This window comes from Macaca thibetana, chromosome X (assembly GCF_024542745.1).
Source record: "Macaca thibetana thibetana isolate TM-01 chromosome X, ASM2454274v1, whole genome shotgun sequence".
In the NCBI taxonomy this organism is placed as follows: Eukaryota; Metazoa; Chordata; class Mammalia; order Primates; family Cercopithecidae; genus Macaca; species Macaca thibetana.
Window position 1 is genome coordinate 144,709,061 of NC_065598.1, and position 23,979 is coordinate 144,733,039.

The 23,979-nt window shown below is 48.8% G+C and overlaps 2 protein-coding genes and 1 pseudogene across 7 annotated transcripts; 1 reads left to right on the forward strand and 2 right to left on the reverse strand.

Moving 5' to 3' along the window:
- Positions 1–2,675: 2,675 nt before the first annotated feature.
- LOC126945930 (ferritin heavy chain-like) lies at positions 2,676–4,725 on the reverse strand (annotated as a pseudogene). Its single transcript, XR_007722555.1, has 3 exons — positions 4,655–4,725; positions 3,869–3,893; positions 2,676–3,630 (listed from the first exon to the last, which is right to left on the reverse strand). The product of XR_007722555.1 is annotated as a ferritin heavy chain-like (transcript).
- Positions 4,726–9,096: 4,371 nt separating this feature from the next.
- Positions 9,097–10,686, forward strand: LOC126945367 (heat shock transcription factor, X-linked member 3-like). The gene is given in 3 exon segments (XM_050775286.1): positions 9,097–9,403; positions 9,406–9,638; positions 10,107–10,686. Coding segments are annotated over 3 exon segments (1,032 nt in total). The 5' UTR covers positions 9,097–9,177; the 3' UTR covers positions 10,680–10,686.
- A 6,186-nt stretch (positions 10,687–16,872) lies between these two features.
- On the reverse strand, positions 16,873–23,543 carry EOLA2 (endothelium and lymphocyte associated ASCH domain 2). Of its 5 annotated transcripts, none has more exons than XM_050775288.1 (5): positions 22,874–23,543; positions 22,122–22,168; positions 18,673–18,805; positions 18,290–18,571; positions 16,873–17,443 (listed from the first exon to the last, which is right to left on the reverse strand). In XM_050775288.1, the coding sequence occupies exons 4-5, from the start codon at positions 18,540–18,542 to the stop codon at positions 17,220–17,222; spliced, it is 477 nt and encodes a 158-aa protein (XP_050631245.1). In that variant the 5' UTR covers positions 18,543–18,571; positions 18,673–18,805; positions 22,122–22,168; positions 22,874–23,543; the 3' UTR covers positions 16,873–17,219. The 5 variants fall into 5 exon arrangements, with proteins under 5 accessions (XP_050631245.1, XP_050631244.1, XP_050631247.1 ...); XM_050775287.1 differs by having other exon boundaries at positions 22,103–22,168; XM_050775290.1 differs by lacking the exon at positions 22,122–22,168.
- Between the last annotated feature and the right edge of the window lie 436 nt (positions 23,544–23,979).

Consider the following 23,979-nt stretch of genomic DNA (forward strand, 5'->3'; position numbering starts at 1 on the left):
ACTGGTCCCACAGGAGTCCTATCAGGAACTCCTCAGGATAGACAAGAATGGAAAGGACAGGCTAGAAAGGTGTCCATCAGCCGGAACGGGTTTTATGCCTGTCCCGGATTCAGGACAGGACAAATAAAAAAAACTTGTAGAGATCTGACTCACTTGTATTGCAAAAGCTGGTCCTGTGTGACTACTAATAATAGAAACTAGAAATAGGCCACAAAACCTTAGTATATAACCATGTCCTTTGTCCAGCCCTGTACCACAACCCGATATTCGGAAAATTGCAACCTGGTTCGCATCAAGTTTGAAGATGCGGCAAAATCTGATAACAGATAAATAACAACAAGGTTAATATAAGGTCTCTATTTATACCAGCACAACCCGCCTAAAATTCCCCTCCAAATCAGACTATTAGTCAATCCAGACACTGCCCCTGTTGCAGTAAGGCCAGACCAGGTTTTATTAGAAGCTAGGAAGCCCCCGGTTTCCATATCGGAAAAGCCCCAACTAAAAGCTCCTCAAAGCACTTCCCCGCCCTTAATCTCCCTCACCCTCGCCGACATGTTAGGAATTAAGGTAGCGGCTGGAGTTAAGACCAGGACAGCAGCCCTAGTGCATAGTAACCATCATCTGCAACAACTTAAAGTAGCCATAGATAAAGACCTTAGAGCCATAGAACACTCTATCACAAAACTTGAAGAGTCCTTGACTTCTCTGTCTGAAGTTGTATTACAAAACCGACGAGGACTAGAAATTGTCTTTCTGAAAGAGGGCAGGCTCTGTGCAGCCCTAAAAGAGCAATGTTGTTTTTATGCAGATCATTCAAGAATAGTTAAAGATTCTATGGCAAAACTAAGAAAAAGATTAGACAAAAAAAAAAAAGAAAATCTCAACAAAGTTAGTTTAAAAATTAGTACAACCAATCCCCTTGGCTTAGCACCCTAATCTCCACCATCTTAGGACCCCTCATCCTGCTCACGCTCATCCTGACTTTCAGGCCATGCATACTCAACTGCTTACTCACCCTTATTAAAAATAGAATAAACATAGTACATGCTATGGTTCTGACCCAACAATACCAGACCCTCAGGACTGAAGAAGAGGCTCAAGATTGAGCCTCTGACACAAAAAGAGGAGGGAATGAAACTAGGCCTCATAAAAAAAAGAACTTAAAAAAAAAAATTAACACCAGGTGGCTCTGGATAGGGTCCCACCCTGCCTCAATAGGGTCCCACCCTGATAGGGTCCCACCCTGCCAATTCCGGGAAACAACCTCATGGGGTCCCACCCTGCCAATTCCGGGGGTCCCACCCTGCCTCGAAGTTCCCGGAATCAACAACTCCAGGAAAAAACCTCATAAGGTCCTGCTCTAACCAATTAGAACAAGACACCTTGCTCAGGCCATAGACAGACCCAATTACCACGCGCCTAAAGCTTTGTTTGAATTTCGCGCCCTAAGCTGTGTTTGAACTTGTGTTTGCCTATATAAACAGCCTGTAACAAGCAGTCAGGGTCCCGGGGCCAACTTAGAGCTTAGGACCCTAGCGCGCTAGTAATAAATAACTCTCTGCTGTGAATCTCGTGTCGGTGATCCTTCGCGGCGACCCCTGCCCAGGAAGGAATCAACAGTTCGGTTCCAACACTTTCCCAGGCTGACATTGAGTGTCTGAAGCTTTTCCAGGTGCACAGTGCAAGCTGTCAATGATCTACCATTCTGGGGTCTGGAGGATGGTGGCCCTCTCCTCATAGCTCCACTAGACAGTGCCTCAGTGGGGACTCCGTGGGGGCTCCAACCCCACATTCCCCTTTCTCACTGCCCTAGCAGAGGTACTCCATGAGGGCTCTACCCCTGCACCACACCTCTGCCTTGACATCCAGACGTTTCCATAGATCCCCTGAAATCTAGGTGGAGGTTTCCAAACCTTAATTCTTGTCATCTGTGCACCCGCAGGACCAACATCACATGGAATCTGCCAAGCCTGGGGGCTTGCACCTTCTGAAGCAATGGCCTGAGGTGTACCTTGGTCCCTTTTAGCCACAGCTGGGATGCAGGGTACCAAGTCTTGAGACTGCAAGGCCTTGGGCCTGGCCCATGGAACCATTTTTGCCTTTTAGACCTCCAGGCCTTTAATGAGAGGGGCTGCCATAAAGACCTCTGACATGCCCTGGAGACATTTTCCCCATTGTCCTGGTGATTAACACTTGGCTCCTCTTTACTTATGCAAATTTCTGCAGCTGACTTGAATTTCTTCTAATAAAATGGGTTTTCCTTTTCTATTGCATCATCAGGCTGCAAATTTTCCAAACTTTTATGCTCTGCTTCCCTTTTAAACATAAGTTCCAATTCCAAACCATATCTTTGTGAATGCAGAAAACTGAATACTTTTAAGAGCACCAAGTCACATCTTGTGCACTTTGATGCTTAGAAATTTCTTCCACCAGATATCCTAAATCATCTCTCCCAAGTTCAAAGTTACACAGATCTCTAAATCAGGGGCAAAATGCCATTAGTCTCTTTGTTAAAGCATAGCAAGAGTCAACTTCATTCCAGTTCTCAACAAGTTCCTATCTCTATCTGAGACCACCTCAGCCTGAACTTCATTGTCCATATCACTATCAGCATTCTGGTCAAAGCCATTCAACAGTCTCTAGGAAGTTCCAAACTTTCCCAAATCTTCCTATTTTCTTTTTTTTTTTTTTTTTTTGGTACCAAATTTCTTTATTTGAAGGAATGGTACAAATCAAAGAACTTAAGTGGATGTTTTGGTACAACTTATAGAAAAGGTAAAGGAAACCCCAACATGCATGCACTGCCTTGGTGACCAGGGAAGTCACCCCATGGCTATGAGGAAATTAGCCTGAGGCTTGGCTTTCATTATCACTGTCTCCCAGGGTGTGCTTGTCAAAGAGATACTCTGCCAAGCCAGATTCGGGTGCTCCCATCTTGCGCAAGTTGGTCACGTGGTCACCCAATTCTTTGATAGCTTTCACCTGTTCATTCAGGTAATGTATCTCAATGAAGTCACACAAATGGGGGTCATTTTTGTCAGTGGCCAGTTTGTGCAGTTCCAGTAGTGACTGATTCACATTTTTTTTCCAAATGTAAAGCACACTCCATCGCATTCAGCCCGCTCTCCCAGTTGTCATAGTCTGGTTTCTTAATATCCTGAAGGAAGATTCGGCCACCTCGTTGGTTCTGCAGCTTCATCAGTTTCTCAGCATGTTCCCTTTCCTCATGAGATTGGTGAAGAAAGTATTTGGCAAAGTTCTTCAAAGCCACATCATCGCGGTCAAAGTAGTAAGACATCGACAGGTAAACGTAGGAAGCGTAGAGCTCCAGGTTGATCTGGCGGTTGATGGCGGCCTCTGAGTCCTGGTGGTAGTTCTGGTGCACCTGTGAGGTGGACGCGGTCGTCATGGCGGAGGCTAAGGACAGGCGGCGGTGGCGGCGGCGGTGGTGGCCGCGCGGCGCTGGAGCAGCGGCGGGGGCCTTGGGGCGGTCTGAGGACACGGTGAAGAGGTGACGGAGGGCTGGCTATGGGCGGCTGGCCAGGATGGGGGACAAGCACTGGGTTCCGTCCAAGCACTGTTGAAGCAGGAAACCCCGACGACTCTCGGCGAAGAACGTTTGGCCTCCTATTTTCTTCTGAGCCCTCCAAACTGTTCCAATCTCTGCCTGTTATCCAGTTCCAAAGTCGCTTCCACATTTTTGGATATCTTTATAGCAGCACCTCACTCTCCATGGTATCAATTTACTGTATTAGTCTATTCTCATGCTGCTTTGAAGAAATACCTGAGACTGTGTAACTTATAAAGAAAAGAGGTTTAATTGACTCACAGTTCTGCATGGCTGGGGAGGCCTCAGGAAACCTACAATCATGGTAGAAGTCACCTCTTCTCTTCACAGGGCAGCAAGAGAGAGAATGAGTGTAAGCAGGCAAAATGCCAGAGATGCTTATAAAACCATCAGATCTTGTGAAACTCACTCACTATCATGAGAACAGCATGGGGGAAACTGCCACCATGATGCCATTACCTCCACCTGGTCCCACCCTTGACACATGAGAATTATGAGGATTACAATTCAAAGTGAGATTTGGGTGGGGACACAGGGCCAAACCATAATCTCATGTGAACTCAGAGTGAGAACTCACTCATTACTGTAAGGACAACAACAAGCTATTCATGAGGGACCCACCCCCATGACTCAAACACCTCCCAACAGGCCCACTTCCAACATTGGAGGTCACATTTTAACATGAGATTTGGAGGGGCCACAACATCCAAACTGTATTATTTTGCTCCTGGCCCTCCAAATCCCCTGTCCTTTTCACACTGCAAAACACAATCATCCCATCCCAATAGTTCCTCAAAAGTCTCATCTCATTTCAGCATCTACTGAAACTTCCAAAATCTCTTCTGAGACTTGAGGCATTTTCCTTCTGCCTATGAGCTTGTAAGATCGAAAACAAGTTATTTAATTCCAGGATACAATGGTGATACAGGCATTGGGTAAACATTCCCACTCCAAAAGGGAGAAATCAGCCAAAATAAAGGGGCAACAGGCCCCAGGTAAGTCTGAATCCCAGCACAGTCATCATTAAATTTTAAAGTTCCAAAATAATGTCCTTTGACTCCATGTCTTGCATCCAGGGCACACTGGTGCAAGGGGTGGGCTGCCAAGGCCTTGGTCATCTCTGCCCCTGTGGCTTTGCTGGGGCCAGCCCCCATGGCTGCTCTCATGAGTTAGAGTTGAGTGCCCATGGCCTTTTCAGTCTCAGGGTGCAAGATGCTGGTGGCTCTTCCAGTATCAGCCCCCTTCTCAAAGTTCTACTCAGCAGTGCCCCAGTTGGGACTCCATGTAGGGGCTCCAACCCCATATTTCCCTGGGTCACTATCCGGAAAAGTCTGTCTGCAGGGGATCTGCCCCTGCACCAGGCTTCTACCTAGGCACCCAGGCCTTCGAACATATCCTCTGAAATCTAGTGGAGGCTGCCAAGCCTCTTTTGCTCTTACATTCTGTGCTCCTGCAGACTTTACACCATGGGGAAGCCACCAAGGCTTACAGCTTGTGCCCTCCAAGGCTGAGCTGTGCCTTGGGCCCTTTAAGCCATGGCTGAAGCTGAAGCAGGAGGGATGTGGGGAGCAATGTCCTAAGACTATGTAGGGCAGCAGGGTCCCAGGCTTGGCCTCCCCAAGTCATTCAATCCCCCTAGCCCACTGGGCCTATGATGGGAGAGGCTGTCTAGAAGATTTCTGAAATGCCTTCAAGGGTTTTTTCCCATTGTGTTAGATATTAGCACTTGGCTCCCTTTCAGTCATGTAAATCTCTCTAGCAAGTGGTTCCTCAGCAGCCCACTTGTATTCATCCTCAAAAATGCTCTTTCCTTCCTTACATCATGGCCAGGCTGCAAATTTTCCAAACTTTTATGTTCTGCTTCCCTTTTAATTGTAAATTCCAACTGTAAGTCATCCCTTTGCTCCCACATCTGAGAATATGCTGTCAGAAGCAACCATGCCACATGTTGAATGCTTTGCTGCTTAGAAATCTCTTCAACCAGATACCTTAAGCCATCACTCTTAAGTTCAAACTTCCACAGATCCCTAGGGCATGGACACAACACAGCCAAGTTATTTGCTAAAGTATAACAAGGGTGAACTTTGCTCCAGTCCCAATAAATTCCTCATTTCCATCTGAGACCTTATCACCCTGGCATTCACTGTCCATATTTCTATCATCATTTTGGTCAAAACTACTTAACAAGTCTCTAAGAAGTTTGAAACATCCCTTCATCTTCCTGTCTTCTACAGAGATCTCCAAACTCTTCCAACCCCTGCCACTACCCAGTTCCAAAGCTGCTTCCACATCTTCAGATATTGTTATAGCCACACACAATTCCTGAACCAGTTTTACATGTTAGTCAGTTTTGCATTGCTATAAAGGAATACTTGAGTCTGGGTAATTTATAAAGAAAAGATTTATTTTGGCTCCCATTTTTGCAGGCTGTACAAGAATCGTGGTGCCAGCATCTGCTTCTGGTGAGGGCTCAGGAAGCTTCCAATCACGAGAGAAGGCAAAAGGGGAATCTGTGTATCACATGGCAAGAGAGAGAACAAGGAACTGTCAGGCTTTTTTAAACAACCAAATCTCAGGTGAACTTACAGAGTGAGAAGTCACTCATTACCATGAGGACAGCACCAAGCCATTCATGAGAAACATACTCCCATGACCCAAATACTTCCCACTAAGATCACCTCCAACAATGAAGGTCACATTTCAGATGAGATTTGGAGGGACAAAACAGCCAAACCATATCAATGACTAGTCTGCTCTTTGTTTTCTGTTTCTGCTTTCTCCAACAATTTTCTACATACGATGCCCACCTTTTCTGCTCAGATCACTGGAACATTTATTCTACTTGAGTGAGATTGTGAGTCTGACAGTCTGACCATGTGGGCCTATTCTGGCCCTGTTGCTTCCTCACTGTGGAACCTGCACCATGGCTCAATCCCTCAATGGCCTAGGTTGGCTCATTGGAGAGATGGGCTCATTCCTAACACTCACCCGAGAGATGGTTGTGTACAGTAAATGACACAGACCAGTGGAGTGCTTAGCAAAGTAGCGTGACATAGGAGCTCACAATAACTGTCCTATCATCACTATTCTAATGCAGAGTCATGCCCGAGGATGCTAAACCCCACTCAGCTACTTATGACACAGAACTTTCTTCATTCCAACTTGTATGTATTGAAGGTCACATTCACACCATGGTCTTGGCCATACTCAAGGACCTCCTAGTCCAGAGGGGAGACAGCCCATCAACATGCCCAACATCGCAGGTACTCGGGATCCACCCAACCAATGGTGGAGAGCTGTGCTGGGCCAGCCCCTGGGAACAAGTCTTGCCAGGTGACCTCATGGAGTGACCTGGACCCTAACACACTGAGTGGCTTCTGGGTGGAAGGGCATTTCTGTAGGAGGGGCAGTACAAGCACCAACACCAGCAAGGAAGTTCACAGTGTGCTCAGAAAACAGCACTGGGGGAACCAGAGGTTGAGAACTGTTTTACCCAGGACCCAGCACCAAGCAAATGCTGAGTGAAGGAGGGTTAAGGGCAGATGGCATGGCAGATGTCTAAGTGTGTAAGAAAGAGGAGCCCAGTGGCTAACAAGGCTGGGAAAGGAAGGCCTGGGAGGTATGAGGTGTTGGTGCCTAAGCAACTGACAAGTTCCAAGTCACAGTTTAGAAAGACCCCTCCAAGATGGGATGAAACAACTGTATGGACACATCCTAGAGCCCAGAAGAGAGACCAGTAAGGAAGAAGCTCCTGGGAAGCCAGTGAGAGGACGAGGGAGGCCCTGGAGGAATATGTGGCAGGCAAGGCCTACACAGTGAGTCTTGCCCCATGGCTGGCTCCAGGCCTTAGGACCCCATAGTCGAGAGCTCAGCACTGTTCTCCATCACTAAACAGCTACACAGAAGCAGCAGTGAGTCAGGACTGAGACCACTTTCCATGGGGCCACTGGTCCTCATGCCTGAGTTAGCTGTGGGGGCACTATGAATGATTAGGGAACCCTGAGACTGAAAGGCACCTTGGGAGAGCCTCTTCCAACCCTGCTCGCGGTCAGTGGTGACCCTCAGAGATGGCAAAGGGTGCTACTCAGTGGAATGAGGACCCAGGGTCCTTTCAGCCTAGGGCCTTTCCACTGTATCACTCCATCTCTTTATACAGAGTGAATATTAAGAACAAAGCTGGCTACAATGGCTAGAGAAAATATATCACCAAAAAGACTGTTGTATCCTCTCATCTGTGGTTGAAGATGACTTTCATTTGGGTTTTCTCTGTCCTCCTGATCATCCCCTCATCACACACCCAGACTCTCATCTATTTTCAAATATACAATAATGGGCAGTTTTGTGTTGGATTACATGAAGTGAGCATGTCTTGGGCAATGAGAACAGTACTTATAGGCAAGAATAGAAACTAAAGATAATCTCCTGTTGTGATCTGCAAGAGGGTGAGATGCAGGGGCAAGCAGAGCTCCACAGGGGACTCCAAAGCACAGCTGAGGATGTGGCCATCCAACCACAAATGGTGCTCTGGGTAACACAGTGGTAGAGGAGTGAGGGGAGTGCTCCCACCATGCTCAGGCACAGCACCACTCTGGGAACAACTCGACCAAGTGGAATAAGGAACACTTCATCTGGGCCCATTGGAGCACATCCCACCAACCATTAGGAGTAGCTGGAAGAGACCAAAGCAGGAAGGAGATGGGGGGGCTGGAAAATGGGGTGCTACCAATCCAGAATAGGCCAGTCTAGTACGGACCACCATCTCCTGGAAGGCACAGTCACCTGTGAGGGACCCGTCTGACTCAGGCAGTCTTTTTTTTTTTTTCTTGTGCGACAGAGTCTTGCCCTGTCGCCCAGGCTGGAGTGCAGTGGCGCAATCTCAGCTCACTGCAAGCTCCGCCTCCCAGGTTCACACCATTCTCCTGCCTCAGCCTCCTGACTAGCTGGGACTATAGGCTCCCGCCACCATGCCCAGCTAATTTTTTTTGTATTTTTAGTAGAGACAGGGTTTCACTGTGTTAGCCAGGATGGTCTCGATCTCCTGACTTCATGATCCGCCCACCTTGGCCTCCCAAAGTGCTGGGATTACAGGCATGAGCCACCATGCCCGGCTGACTCAGGCAGTCTTGGAGAAACCCAAGCTAGAGCTAAATGGAGGCTGGCCCTTGAGCAAATCAGAGAGACCAGCAACAGACCTCCCCTGTCTTCAGGGTTGGGAGTGGCCACAGAGCCATGGTTTCTCAGCTCATCTGGGGCCTGGCCCTGTGACACAATGTGACTTTCAGAAGATGGGAGACTTTTCTGGGAACTTGAACCATGCCTGTTTATACTTTTAGAAAAAGGAGAAGCTGAAGGCCATGCCACCTGTCTACTCCCCCAACACCTGGCCAGCGTCCCCTCTCCAGATTGGCTGAGAGCTACCTTTGTGATATCGTGCGACAAATATGGCAGATGGTGAGTTAAGCCGCTGGTTGCCCCGATACCGAGACTCTAGAATTTTGTGGACGGTATTTACTGGGCACGCCTACTCTGACTGAAGGCATTTTGGACTTGCTAGGACAGTGATAAGGGTCTTGGGTACAAAATGCTCCTGATTCTGGTGTAGCTCCATGGCGAGTCAGAACACCGAACAGGAATATGAAGACAAGCTGGCCCCGTCTGTTGGTGGAGAGCCAACAAGCGGGGACCCATTTAGTTCTTCACCTGATCCAAATCCAGATTCCAGCGAGGTTTTGGACAGACACAAGGACCACGCCGTGAGCCAAGATCCAGGCTCCCAAGTTAACTCACCACCAGAAGACCGAAACCAATCCGTAGTCAACACGGAAGACAACCACAAAGAAAGCTTTGGATGATGGTGGAGGAAGACACATTCAAGTCTGTGAGCTGGAACGATGATGGAGACGCCGTGATCATCGAGAAGGATCTCTTCCAGAGGGAAGTTCTTCAACGGAGAGGTGCAGAGAGGATCTTCGAAACAGACAGCTTGAAGAGTTTCATTCGCCAACTGAACCTCTATGGATTCTGCAAAACACACCCAAGCAACTCTCCAGGAAACAAGAAAATGATGGTAAAGTAGAAAGCATTTCTGTAATCCCTTTTCTCTCTTTCTCAAACATATCTTCATAAGATACTAATATAAAGAATATACTGTAAGAGCTTAAGTGTCAAAGATAGCATTTTAAAATGTGAAATATTGTTTATTGAAAGATGAAAAGTATAGAACTTAAAAAGTATGGATTTTGATATTAAACTACAACCCCCTTAGAGATAATGTAAGCATCATATTATGCGGACCTGCATATTACCTCTAAGGGGGTTGCAGTTTAATATCAAAATCCATGCTATTTATATATTACTGCCTTGACCTATGAATTGTTTATCTTTAGTCAGGTCATGCTGTAGAGCATAACCACACTTGCTGCCACTTAAAACATTCTTTTCTCCATTGTAAAACAAGACCATCATTTTGGGAGGGGGGGATGAAAGGAATAAACAATTTATCCCAGAATTACTAAAATGTTTCATTTTGTTTCAGATCTACCACAACTCCAATTTTCAGAGAGACATGCCCAGGCTACTTGAGAATATCCAGATTAAAGATGACCTCAGAAACACCGCTCAGCAAGCAACCCGTGTCCCAGCTCCAAAGAGAAAGAAGCTGGTACCTATAAGACACTCCCCCCGATTTCATCACAATAATGCCATGAAAGAAGCCAACAATATTCAGGGACCCAGTGACACCCAGTCCTTCATGTCCCCTGGTATGTGTTCCATGAACAGTATCACTGGGCATTCCCTGGGAAGTGGGCCCCCACAGGAGCCAAATGACCCAAGTGGTGATGGCACCTCTGAGGATGTCACATTTGCATCTTTGACTACTGCACAGGTGAAGTGCACAGGGATGGAAAGCACAGGGGAAGTGCCTAGTACCTTGGTTTACCCAGACTATGATTGTGTAATGTCTTTGTACAATACCCGTTACTCTATTCTGTCGGTTGCCATCTCAGTCATGTCTCCAAATGAGCCCCCTGATGAGGAGGAGGAAGGCCCCTCAGACTACAAGTGTGTACTCTGTGAACATGTTAGGGACAATCTTCCAAGTCCATGAACCCCCCCCCCCCCCCCCCCCCCCCCCCCCCCCCCCCCCCCCCCCCCCCCCCCCCCCCCCCCCCCCCCCCCCCCCCCCCTCACAGGCCACTGATGACTGATAAAAGTTGGCATTTTCTAGTGAGAAACACATTTTTGGTCCTAACAAAGAAAAACAAAATTCTATGAGAATAAACAATTTAAATGAGAATTGCGGGTCTGTGCTTTTTCTAACCTACTATCCTATACACATCTCATTGGGACAAGCCAGGGGAGGCTGAAAATCCTGTCCAAGGAAGGCTTTGGTCCCCACTGTCCTCATTCATTTGGAGAAGCAGCATTTTCACACACTCAGCAGAGGATGTTGCTAGGGAATGTTGAGGCCAAGCCCAGGAAGATCTGGTCCCCTGAGTCTGGCCTGCTGGTCAGGAGACAGAACAGCCTTGCTCCTGATTCTGGCAGTATCACCTTACATGGTTCCTGTATCTTCAAACAGGAGATTCTATCCTCATGGGTCCCTTCCAGTGTTGCCAGGAAGTATCTGATCACTTCCTGATCAATAGCAGCTCAGCATCCCTAGCCTAGCATCCAGGGGCCTCCAGAGGCCCATCTCAAAATTAGGCCACCCCATCTGCCAAGGGATGTACGACCACTATAACATCCTGGCTCAGAAGAGAAAGGCCACTGCAGTTAACATCTAGGGGAAAAAGTCCATCATCCTCATAGATAACAACCACTAGAAACTGCTAAGAAATTACTGAAAAAAATTACTAAAAAATAAAACAACACTAATCAGTTTCCAAAGTTAACCTGACTCTACCAGAGCTGTATTTTGGATGTATTGCTAGGATAGGAAGTAGCTATGTGATGCAGGTGACACACATGCTTCAGAAACCGACAGACACTTTCACAACAGAGTAAGAGTAACCTGAAAGGACAGACAGCTGCTCTAAGTCTGAGGCCCTCTTCATCCTGGATGAGTTAGTCCATTAATGGCTGCTCACTATCAGGTCCCACACTTTCCATGTTTCCTGGATGTTAGTCACACATTTGATGACTTCTGACCAGAACAAATACAGGCGAAAACAGTGTTGTAGGACTTTTCCTTAGTTCAGCTAAAGATGGGGTCCTTATCACATGGCCACAAAAATTTAGGCTCACAGATGATTTGAAGGGTGGGTAAGGCAGGGTTTTATCTGTGAAAAGGGAAAAAAAGGGGGGACAAGGACCCTTACCAAAGCCAGAGTTCTTGCTGGTATGCTTCCCGCCTCATAGATTGAATCCCAGGTTCTACCCAGGAGGAGCCTGGCTCCTCCCCACGGCAAATGGAGTGAACTTCTGTGGCTCCACCCCAGTGTGTACTCCTACCAGTGCACAGGCTGGTTGGAGTTTCTCTGGGGACCCCCTCCCACCTGGCTGTCTCATTCTTCCCTCTAAAAAAGTCCATCTAGCTTCCATTAGAATAAGGACAAGGTCTGATCTTAACTGCTTCCTGCTGAAAGGGACCCCTGTTTTGGAAAAATGGCAGTCAGAGCTCCTTCAGAAACCAATCTAAGCATTCCCAGCAGAAGGGGCCATCGTCAGGGACTCCAGTTGCATGACCATTTGGAGTCTGATGGCCTGAAGGCAAGCAGAGACAAACCATGTTTTTAAAAAACATGTATCAAAATGAAACAAGGGGAGTGTTAAGGACAGCTAAAAAATCCTGAGGCCTTTTACCAGTTTGCACAGGGAGAGGGAGGCCAAAAGCTTGACTGGGAAGAAATACTTTACCCTTTTGCCAACATGTTGGGCTTCTGGGTTCCCTTCCCCTGAGTCCAATCCTGAGCCAACCAGTTAAAGGTTCAGGAAATTAACTCTTTCCAGTTTGAAGGATGTATCCAAGGGGAGTGTCCCACAGTATGGAGACACAATTACCTATCTGTGAACAGAGAACAGAGGAGGAGAAAGGGAAAAAGGTGTTTTTCAAAGGAGTCCCAGGAGTTCAGGATACATTCGAAAGGGGTACAGACTGCGGATGAATGGTTACTCATCTAGAAAGAGGGGAGCAGGCGTCCTTGGTTCCCTTTTTTTCCTAGCAGATACCCAGGGTACATGAGGGAGAGAGGGAAGAGTGTTCTCTTTCTCTCTTCCATCCTTGCCTCCCAGAGTCCTGGGAACCTTGGCAGGTGCTACATGGGTGCCAAGGTGGCTTGCACCCATGAAGCAAGGGGGCCTACCGGATAGGAATCATCTACTCTTACCCACGTACACCCTGATGTCAGAAACCTTGGATTCCTTAGACCTCATTTATGCCATGGATGCTAACATGGCCTTTGAAGCTTGGCTTAATTGGCAGGAATCAGCCACGCTCACCTGTGCTGTGCCTTTTAAATTCCATTATCATCTGCCTCTGGATTCCTCAGATCGTTTTCCTTCCTAGGGCTTTGACCCGAAGCTTGGAATTGAGTTTGGGACAAAAATGTGTCTCAGCGGGGACTGCACGAACTCCTTATTATAAGCCGAATGCTAAGGTGAAGCTGTGGAACTGAGTCTTCCTCCGAGGGAGAGAAACGGATGTCCTGTGATACACCCAGACAACTGGTAGTTACAGTTATGCCTGTAGGGTTTGGGTGCATGGTGCTTGCTTTCGTTAGCTCCCCTGGTCTTACTTTCCCAAAAGGCGACCTCTGAGAGATGGGCATCCTATTTATTCCATCCTCTAGCAGGATTTGCAGGATACCTCCTCAGAACTAGGATATTGATCCAGAGTTTTGCATTACCTGTCCCTTTTGTTCTTTCTGAGCTGCAGCCAGAGATTGCTGGTTGGTTTACAGGAAAAAACAGATTTAGTCTAAAATGTAGGTGAACACCTAAAAACAACTGAGTTTAGGATTTAATGACATACACGTTTTAAAACATAATTCCTCTCTCTTCAATCCTCACTTTTTGTTAAAAAAAACAAATCATAGGACTCAGTGGTTTGCAAAATAGACTTCAGTCTTATATTTGACCTGATTATCTGCATAAAGTATAGCAAGAATAAGTATTTCTACATAGGCCTTTTGGATTGGTTTTGACAGAACTCTGTTCTACAAGGAATATTAGATAAGACCTTTTAAAGCTGAGCCCAGCCATGGGTTTGTATCCTCAGATACCAGCGAGTTGGGTGATCCTCTCCTCTTACAGTCCCAAGATAAACTTGGAGCTCCTGGACCTGTTAGAAAGTGACATTCTTTACTGACCACAGGTCAGGAATCCTGTACAGGGACTGCGCAGGCAAGGATATGAGGCCAGTTTCCCCAATCGGCTTTTATTGGCTCTGCAAGTCGAAATTGACTCCTTAAAGTGAAGCATACCCTTCCAGTCAAAGCCTTGGTAAAATTATCAGTTTTTCCAATTGCGTCCTGTTGCAAAAGAAAAATGGATTCTTATTGCACTGATGCAAACAACTATATTGCCATACGTTAACAATATTTACAGTTTCCAAATTCTACAGGAACCAGACAGAGAGAAACAAACATGCTCCAAATTTTGCTCACCAGAGTATACCTTGCTTAATTATTAAATGCTGTAAATAGTTCAAAGTAAGTTTCTTTGACTCTGAAAAGCAAAACAAGGATCAACAATATTCCAAGCAAAAGTCAATAAGGTTGCTTCAGCTTTCTGAGTTCAGTCCATTTAGTTCTTGTTTTGCTTCAGTTCATGAACACTTCAGCTGTTTTTGAGTCCTGTACATTTTTCTTTATTCCAATGTCACAATCTCCAAAGTTATCAGACAGAAGCCTGTATTTGAGAGCACCTGTCAAAGTCCTATAGCTTATTATAAGCCATCTTTTGAAAAGGATTAAAACAAGACAACAATTGTCTGTGAATAGCAAAATGTCCAGGATAATTACAGTCAGAAACGTAACTGACAAAGAAGTTTGGTTACCTCTGTGGTTTACAATAACATAACAACCTTAATTATGATTGAGAGTATATACTTAGACATTATAATTTTAGAAATCCCATATACTCTTGGAACATACATTAGCATTATTCATAAAAATATAACCTAAAGAAGAATGAACATCATTTTGGCAATCCCACGTACCTAACTAAACATGTCAAATAATCCTGTTGACCTCTTTTCTGGATGTTTCAGGGGCCCTCTGAAGTATCCGAAAAGCCAAGTGTCAGGAAAGACAATTTTGAAATTGAAGTTTGATTTTGGAAAGGCTGTTAAATACGTTTGTTATGAAATAGAATTCCAGATTACCATGTTATTTATGTTGCCAAAATGATGACTCAGAAATTTTAAAGCAAAAATCTTTTAAAATCCTTTACAAATTTTGCCAAAGAGCAAATTAGCACCTTAAGAAAACCTTGTTGTGTTTTTATTTCAATGATCAATTTACAGAAAAACCTACGAGGTAGGAATATAATGTAATACCTTTCTGCAATTTAGTCAATTTGTTCACATAGAGAACCTTTTCTGCAAGATTAATTTCCATAGTATTTCCTCCACTTGTTTGAACCTTCAGCTTTATCTTACCTAATTTAAAACAATCCTTTAACCCTAGGCAAACATTTACATTTCCAAGCTTTCTTATAACCTTTTACTAAAAAACACATTTTACTATTCTCACACATCTTCCATGTACATCTATTTTTCAGTAGTTTCAGTTACATGTTATAATGGTAACTCCTAGCCATTTTTAACTCTAATGTAAAACCTTTTGTTTTAATTGTGTGCTAAGTGCCGCCAAGGTTTCCTTCTTAATTCAGGGTGTGGTTAGTTCCAAACATCTCCAGGCCCTACCAATTGTGAAGCAGGCAAGACAGACAGTTCTCAAAACAAAAAAAGTAGTTTATAACCTTAAAACATTTAGCAAACCTTGCATCTGACCTGCATAATTTAGTTCACCTATTTACATTTTAATAACACCTGCATTTTACCAATAATCTTTAAGGCTATTTTTATTTCTCAAACATTAAAAACATGTGAACTTAAAGGTACCACAGCTTTTATCTTCCCTTTAAAAAATATTTGATCCAAGCACTTGTCTTTCTTTAGGCCAAATTAGAGCTCTTTTTACAGATATCTCACACACACACATACACACACACCTACACAGACAGGAAGGAGAAAACCCAGCCCCTGGGTGGGGTTAAGAGACAGGGCTAGGAAAACATGCAGATATCAAAAAAGAAAGGAACTCATTCCCTAAGGCAGGGCTGCTAAACAAAGCCATGCCCCCCCAGGATGTAAAACAAGAGAAGACGACTGAGGGTTGCAAGGAAGTTTGCTACAAACCATAAAGGCAAGCAAAGCACAGCAGACTGTCTACAATTTAACACATCCTTTTTCACAATTAAAGCTTTACAGATAATATAAACAGGGATCCTTATTTCTAGCCTAGTAAAACATCTTCTAAAGGTAGCAGGGCGGACCTCTAAAAGCTAACTGCTCATAGGGTGGAGAAGAGGAAAAAAAAAAGCTTAAAAATGCCGGGAAGAACCTCTTATTCTTATGCAACCGGTTCCTCCACCAGGAGAAAAGCTTAATTACTGTCCAACAGAGTTAAACCCCTTGGCTTGGGAAGAAGGCTCCAGCAGCGCGTGACATGGACTGCCAGTCAGCCACCCAGGGAGCCTTGAGCCATGCGTCCTGGCCCTGGCAGGCAGGAGAGGGTGGTGGGGAGCCATTGCTAGCTGGTCCATCCCCCTCCAAAAAGGAAAAGGCCATGAAGACCAAGGCCAACCTTCCCAATGCCTGGGAGCAACAGGAGTGGGGGCATGGTTTCCTGCAAGCTCAGAAATCCGAGGATGAAAATGCTTAGATGCACAACAGTGAGAGGTTTTGAGCATCGACGTTGCACACCAAACATGTTGCAGGACTTTTCCTTAGTTCACCTAAAGATGGGGTCCTTATCACACGGCCACAAAAATTTAGGCTCCCAGATGTTTTGAAGGGTGAGGCAGGGTTTTACTGAGTGAAAAGGAAAAAAGGGGAAACAGGGACCCTCCACAGAGCCAGGGTCCCTGCTGGTGCACTTCCTGCCTCACAGATTGAATCCAAGATTCCATTCAGGAAGAGGAGGGGCCAGGCTCCTCCCCAATGCAAGCGGAGTAAACTTCTGTGGCTCCACCCCAGTGCACATTCCTCCCAGTGTGTAGGCTGGTTGGAGTTTCTCTGGGGAACCTCTCCCACCTGGATGTCTCAATAGAACGGAGCCTCAAACACTAACCTGTCATCTACAACACATTTATTTGTACAATCCAGAAACTAGCAGGACCAAAATTAGCAACAATGCTGAGACATTTACTGGCAGCTTTTCCTTCTACCCAAAGGTCAAAGTACTTGAGACATTGCCTGTGTGTCTAAGAAGGCATCACACCAGGAAAGCCCCTCCCCCTACTTCCTTCATCTGAGAAAAGAAACCTGTTTACATGCACAGTGCTTAGTGGGTGGGACTCTCCAAAGCAGTGGAAATTCAGATTTAACCTAATGTATATAGGTCTGCGTCATGATGGCGAATTGAAGGTGTCATGATTTAGCTGGTTTCTCTGGAACATTCCTCTCAGGAGCCCACACTTGTCACACTTCATGCCCCGAAGGGATCAGGTGCTCTGGGATGTCTACCTGGAATACATCTTTGCCTCCTTTCCTAGGTATGGGCTCCAGTAGCCACCTGGGGTTTGAAATCACAGTCAGGTACTTCTGCTTCAGGTTGGTCAGTACAGCTTGATTCTCTAGTTCCACAACCTCATTGGGAGTTAAGTCTTCGGGGCATTGCAAAGTTTCCCCAATGTCAATGAGTCCTGTACACAAAGAGAGATACATATGAATGCCTTTCACTTCCATAGCCCAAGGCCTGCCCATGTGACAACACGATTACTCAAAGTCACAATCAGAGAGTAAGGTGGCATCAGCAAAATGACAAGAAGGGAGTCAAGTCCTTCTTCCACTGCTTTGATAATGAGCCAAACTCTGGGAGAGGCGGGGGAGGGCTCCAGAAAGGCAGAGGAGAGGGCCTTGTCCTCGATGAAGCCACACAAGTAAGAGGCAGGTCCAAGCCAGACTTCCGAGGGCAGCGATTGCAGATTGGAAGGGCACCAGCCACTGCCTGGGAAGCTACAGGTGATGCCTGAGCAGGTCACCAGGGGACAGATGCTATTGTCAGGCCTCAGTCACCTAGAGGTTAGGGGACTTGCCCAGGGTGCCGTGAGTGGTGGGGCTGGGGCAGGCTTGTGAAGTCAGGCAGGCAGCCCAACTCTAGAGGCCACCTGACCCATTCGGCGGGCTGGGCTGCTTTTCATGGTCTCTGCCACACATGTGCACTCACACATGTATGCACACACACACATACACACACAGCCAAACACCACAAGCACCACGTGTACATGGACCTGATCTGGTTTCTCACTGAGATCAGAAACAGGAACTGAGGCCCAGAGTGGAGAAATGATTTACCAGAGCTCACGGAAGCTAGGCCTGCCAACCCCCAGCCCAGGGCCCTTGCTGTCCCTTTGAAGGTGTGCTGCCAAAGGAAACTGTGGTATACATGCCAATCAGTTCAGACGACAACAAAAGTCCCCAGACTCCCAAGCAAGATCTTGGGTGGCAACTCTAGGCGTTGTCTGCACATTTGGCACATCGTCACTTACCCGCTATCACTCCTCGACCAAACTTCTCCCCTTTCCCGAGCAAAGCCTGAATCTGGGCAGGAGTCATCCCCAGCCTCTCCACCAGCAGCTCCTGCCAGGCATCGTCATCCCAGTCCCTGTGAGCAATGTGGACGGCGATGGTACGGTTCCGCTGGCTGCTCAGCAGGGGACGCCAGCGCGTCTCCACAGTCTTGACTCCATTTAAGACAAGGCCAGCATAAGGCTGCCGGAAGGAGAGGCAGCCAAACTTCATCTTCGCAAGCGCCCCGGGCCTCCTGTGGCCTGTGGAAGCACAGAAGCACGTCACATGCCAGCCCTCCAAGCTCACGGGCAGTGGCCTGACCATACCCCTGTGTCTCTCAGGTGGCCTAAATCCCACTGACCCTGATGGTCCGCTGCTTCCGCCTGTCACTGATGTCCCGCGCCACGGCAGGCCCAAGGGAAGGGGCTGGGATTTGGCTGACTCAGGTTCATCCCACAGAGTCTTTGGGGCGGTCTGGAGTAGGGCAGAGACAGCTAGAGGAAGGCACAGGCAGGACAGCATGTGGTTAGTGCTATGACAGAGGTCACCGAGCCCTAGGGCAACACAGAGGACAGAGGGCCCCCTCGGCCTAGCCAGAGTGGAGAGTCGGGGCTGGTGTTAGCCGTCTTCCAGCACAGAGGGACAGTCCCAGGCTCTGCTTCTCTTCCTTTCCCCCTGCTGTGCTCTGCCAATACTCTCAGTGCCCTGGCCCTGCCGCCACCAAGGCACTGACCTTCCCAGCTCCTACTCCAGGGCTGCTGAGCCCACATCGTTGATAACCAATCTCAGCTCTGCTCTGCTCTCAGGATGCACTGTGACCTCAGATGGCCCTCAGTCATATATCTCCTCTCCACCCCTCTGGGTACCACCTTCCTCAAGCCCCTTCCCCCACCACTGCTCTCCACTGTCAGCAGATGCCCCTGTCCCAATCTGAGCGGAGAAAAGAAGAATGATAATCAGAACAACTGGCACCCCCACACACACGCCTTCCACGTGTCAGCCTCTGGGATGGCACGATCCTTGGATCATCATATTGAATCTTCAAGTGACCCAGCAGGGTCAGTGGTACTGGGAGGCCTACTCTATGGCTGAGGAGAATGAGGCACCAGCCCAGCCCACGGTCACACGGGCTCTGACTTCCCACAACTCTTGCCTGACCTCCTGCGTGTGTGGCTTGGGAGAGGGTCCCCTCCTCCTGCATGGAGGACAGCCCTGTGCCTCGGCAGGAGCCCTGGGCTTGAAGCCAGAACTTCAGCCCAGTCATAGACTCTTGAGATGCCTCAGTTTCCACATGGCTGTGAGGATGGGAGATAAGGCACCAAGAGCACCCAGCCCAGTACTTGGCACCTAAGAGAACACTCACAAACGGTGGCTCCCCTCACCCCTCACCGTCGTCATCATCATCAGGCCTGTGGCTCCGTCCCATGGCCCTGAACTCCACCCTTGAGCTGCCCTCCTCCATTCTGGTTACTATCTCTCTGTCCTTCCTTTCGGCACATAAACTCGACATCTAATACATTCTATGATTTTAAGAAAATACACCCACCCTCATGAGACAAAGCCCTGACAGGACCAAAGCTGCCTGGTATTCACTCCTTTCCCAATCCGCAGTACAGCCTTCTGAGCGCCAGATCTCCTGCTCTTCTCCCGCCTCTGGGGTGAGCTGCCCCAGCCAAGCCGGTTGCCTGCTGTGCTCTGGACCCTGCTCCTCTGGCTCACTCCGGGCCCTGGGTGCCACCGGCCACCATCTATGCTCGCTCAGCATCCCTACTCTGAACACACGCACGCCTCCTGCTCTGCCTCCCTTCTCTTAAACCCTGAACAGCCGAGACCTCGGAAAAGCTGTCTACATGCACAGTCTCTACTTCCTCTCTGAACCTTCTGTCCCCACCCCCACCTTTCTCTCTTTATTCTCCACCCCCCCACCCACTCCACTGACTGACCTATCCCCACAAGCACCCATGGCCGGCCTCATGCCAGTCCTGTCTTCATCTTATTCCATGCTCGGCAGCCCCAGCAGGGCTGAGCACACTCCTTCCCTCCTTCCGGGACCCCCACATTGCTCACCAGCCTGCTCTGAATCCCGTGGTGCAGGGCCACGCCCCTTCAGACTCAGCCTTAGGTGGACAGGCCTGTACATACTCAGGACCCCAACCACCACCACCAAGTCCACCTCCCTTCCACTGTGAGTGGCATCACCAGCTACGCAGTGTTCCTGCCCCAGACCTAGCTGCTCTCTGCCCTCCCTCTCTGCGGCCCACATCCCGTGGCACTGTGTCCAAAACCGACACTGAATCTGATCTCTTTCCATAATCTCTATGGCCACAATTCCAATCCAATCCCCTAAAACCCCCTGCCTTCTGAAGAAGTCTCCTGATAGCACCCCCACTCCCGTCTCAGCCCTTGTCCTCTGCACTCTTGTGACCACACTGCCATCAAAATGATCTTGGTACAGGGACAATGAGATTATGTCACTCCTCTACTGAAAGCTTTCAAGGGCTCCCTGCCCCAACTAGAACAGAATCCACACTTCCTCTCAGGGCACTCAAGGTCCCTCCTGATCTGTCTTCCCACCCCAGCCATGTCCTCTCCTCTCCCCTTTATTCACCACCCTGCAGCCACAGGGGCCTTCCATCCCCTGAGGGAACATGCCAAGCTTGTTTCTACCTCAGGTCCTTTGTCAGTTCTGATGGGTTGCATTGTGTCCTCTTAAAACGTGTATGTTGAAGTCCTAAACCCCAGCACCTCAAAATGTGGCCTTATATATAAAGACAGAGTCATTACAGAGGCAATCAAGTGAGACTGAAGCCATTAGGGTGGACCCATATCCAATGTGGATGGCGTCCTTATGAAAAGGGGGATTTCAGAGACAGTCATGCACACAGGGAGAACACCATGAGAAGATGAAGGCAGAGATAAGGGAGATGCTTCTACAAGCCAATGAGTGCCAAAGATTGCCGGCTAGCCGCCTGCAGCTAAGAAACAGGGACAGACCAGATTGTCTTTCACAGCCCACAGAACAAACAAACCTGGCCAACACTTTGATTTCAGACTTCCATCCTCTAGAACAATGATTGTCTGTTGTTTAAGCCAGCCCCTTTATGGTCCTTTGCTTCAACCATCTTGGCAAACTGCTGTTCCCAACACATCTCCACAGGATAGGGCATGAGTTTTCCATTTGACAGCACATCAAGTCCATTCTTTCCACCTGACAATCTTCATCTACCTTGTTTTTCACTGCCTGTGTGATATCCCATTGTTGGCCGTCTCATAATTTGCCTGACCACTCCTCCACTGACGGAGAGTTACAAGCTGCTCCCCACTTTTGCCACTAGAAATGACATTACCTCTAACACTTGCTGTGTGAAGACATGCTGAAGGGAATGCCTCGGCCGCCTGGCATGCCCATCTAAGATGCTGCTATCTGCCAGCAAATGACTTTCCACAAAGACTCACCTGTGTACCCTCCACCAACCCATCCATGGTGCCATTTCCTCACACACTTGCGGCCCCTGAGCCTCATTATTCTCCTGATGGGTGACCAAACATCACCAGGTTCCTTGGTTCTGGATTACTTCTGACGGAGACTGAATGTCTCCCACAGGGCCAGGCCACTTCCATCGGGATACATGGCTACAGTGAATGTTTGCCTCTTTTCCGCCGCTCAGTTTTTTAGCCAACCCTTTTCTCATCATCACCACAAAATCACAACAAACGCGAACTGTGTGTGTGTGGAATCCCTAGTAGGAACTGAAGTAACTGAAAAGGCAAGAAGTTGAGTCCCCTCCTACCTGGTGCTGCAGAGAGTACCTGCTTTGCAGCCAAAGGAGAAAACACTCTTCACTTAGCTTCTTTACCTGCACAACAAGGAAGATACAGAGGAAAGGTCATTAAGTGCAAGACAGCAAAGCTGGTTCATGGCCCTAGGAAGGTCTTCTACTCAGCAGGCATTGGAAACCAAGAAGAGCTGAGAGGGCCGGTCCTAAGAGTAACACACATGTGCACCTCACTCACGATTTGGTTCTGCTAATCACAGCAGTGGGACCCTCCGCATCTGTCTGGGTCACAGGGTGCACCAGCCCGCAGGGCAGAAAATCATTTCAGCAAGTTGAGTCACATTCCTACAGCTGAGCACGCTCCATCCGAGGGGAGAAAAATGCCACTTCCCCTCCCATTGTCACCGGGCGAGGCTTTGGGGGGCCTAAATCCCATTGTCCACTGTTTAATTCTGGGTAGGTCATGCTGAGCACGGGGCCACAGGCCACAGAGCTGTGCATTGCCCGGCCTCGGTTCCAGGCGAACTTATGGGGCCAAGCGGGAGGCAGGGAAGTCCGGGCCGAGGTGGGGTCGCTGTGTGTGGAGCAGCACTTGCAGACGCTTGTCGCAGGTACACGCGCTTAGAAGGAGGGGGGCCGAGACGCTGGCGAGAGCAGGGGACACGAAAGGGTGCCTCGGGCGCCCCCACACGGGTTCCCTGCCCCAAACCCAGGGGAAACCCCAGCCTCAGGCACCGCCCGCAAGAGGGCTGAGCACACAGGCTCCGGCACCACGGGCCCTGGTACCTTTCAGCGGCGGCTGGTCTCACGGCCTCCGGACCCTGCGAGTCGTGGGAGTACAGGGTCGACTCTGGCTTTTGGCCACAGGGAAGAACAGTCCTCCGCCTCCTCACGACCCAGCGAGGCCACCGGAGCCAGCGAGGAGACGTGGCCGCAGTGAGAAGAGAGAGCAGCCAGCTCGTGTCAGGGCTGCAAGGTAGCTGCCGGTAACTCCGGGAATCCGGGCGCCAGTGACAGGTGCTAACGGTCCATAACTCTTCCGCTTTCAATCAGCTCCCCTAATCCTTTCCGCAAAGAACGTACGTGTGCACGTAATCACGCAAGTACGTACACCACGCACGTACGCAGGAGGCATGTACTCAGCCACGCCTATAGACCGCCAAGTCGTTAGGAATCCACGTATCACGAAGCCACGCACTGACGTCATCACGCACGTACGCACGTACGCACGCACTGGCCGCCAGGAGACGCTGTTCAGTTTACCGGATCGTGACGCGCGCCAGCCAACCAGGCCAAGGCCAGGGGAGCTCGAAACCGGCAGCCTGGACCAAGAACCGGAAGGAGGAAAAGGAACCCGAGGGAGGAAGAGGAAGAGGAGGGGCAGGACGAGGCCACCAGGCAGGAGTTTTAAGCCCAGAGCTGCGAGACCAGCAGGGAGGAGCTGGGAGAAACCATTGGGGAGGGGCTGGGGCGCGGGGCTGAGAGGAGGAAGGCGGAGCTGGGGGAGGGGAAGGGTGGGAGTGGGAAAAACCGCTGGGGCGTGGTTGAGAGCGGGGCGGGGATTAGAGGGGGGCGGGCGGGGCTGAGGGAAACCACTGAAGGCGGGTTGTGGGCGATCTGAGCGATGAGAGGCTGTAGGAGGAGCTCGTGGACTCCTGATAACGAGCGCGGGGAGGGAGGGGGCTGATGAGAGGACGAAGGTGGGGCTGAAAGAAACTACTGGGAGGGGCTGGGGGCAGGGCTTTGAAGCTGGAGCAGGAGAAGCAGGGCGGGACTCGGGGAGGGGTGGGGCGGGGCTCGGGGAGGGGTGGGGCGGGGCGGAGGGAAACCTCTGGGGACGGGCTGGGGGCGGGGCTTTGGAAACTGCCCCTGGAGAAGCGGGGCTGGGGGCG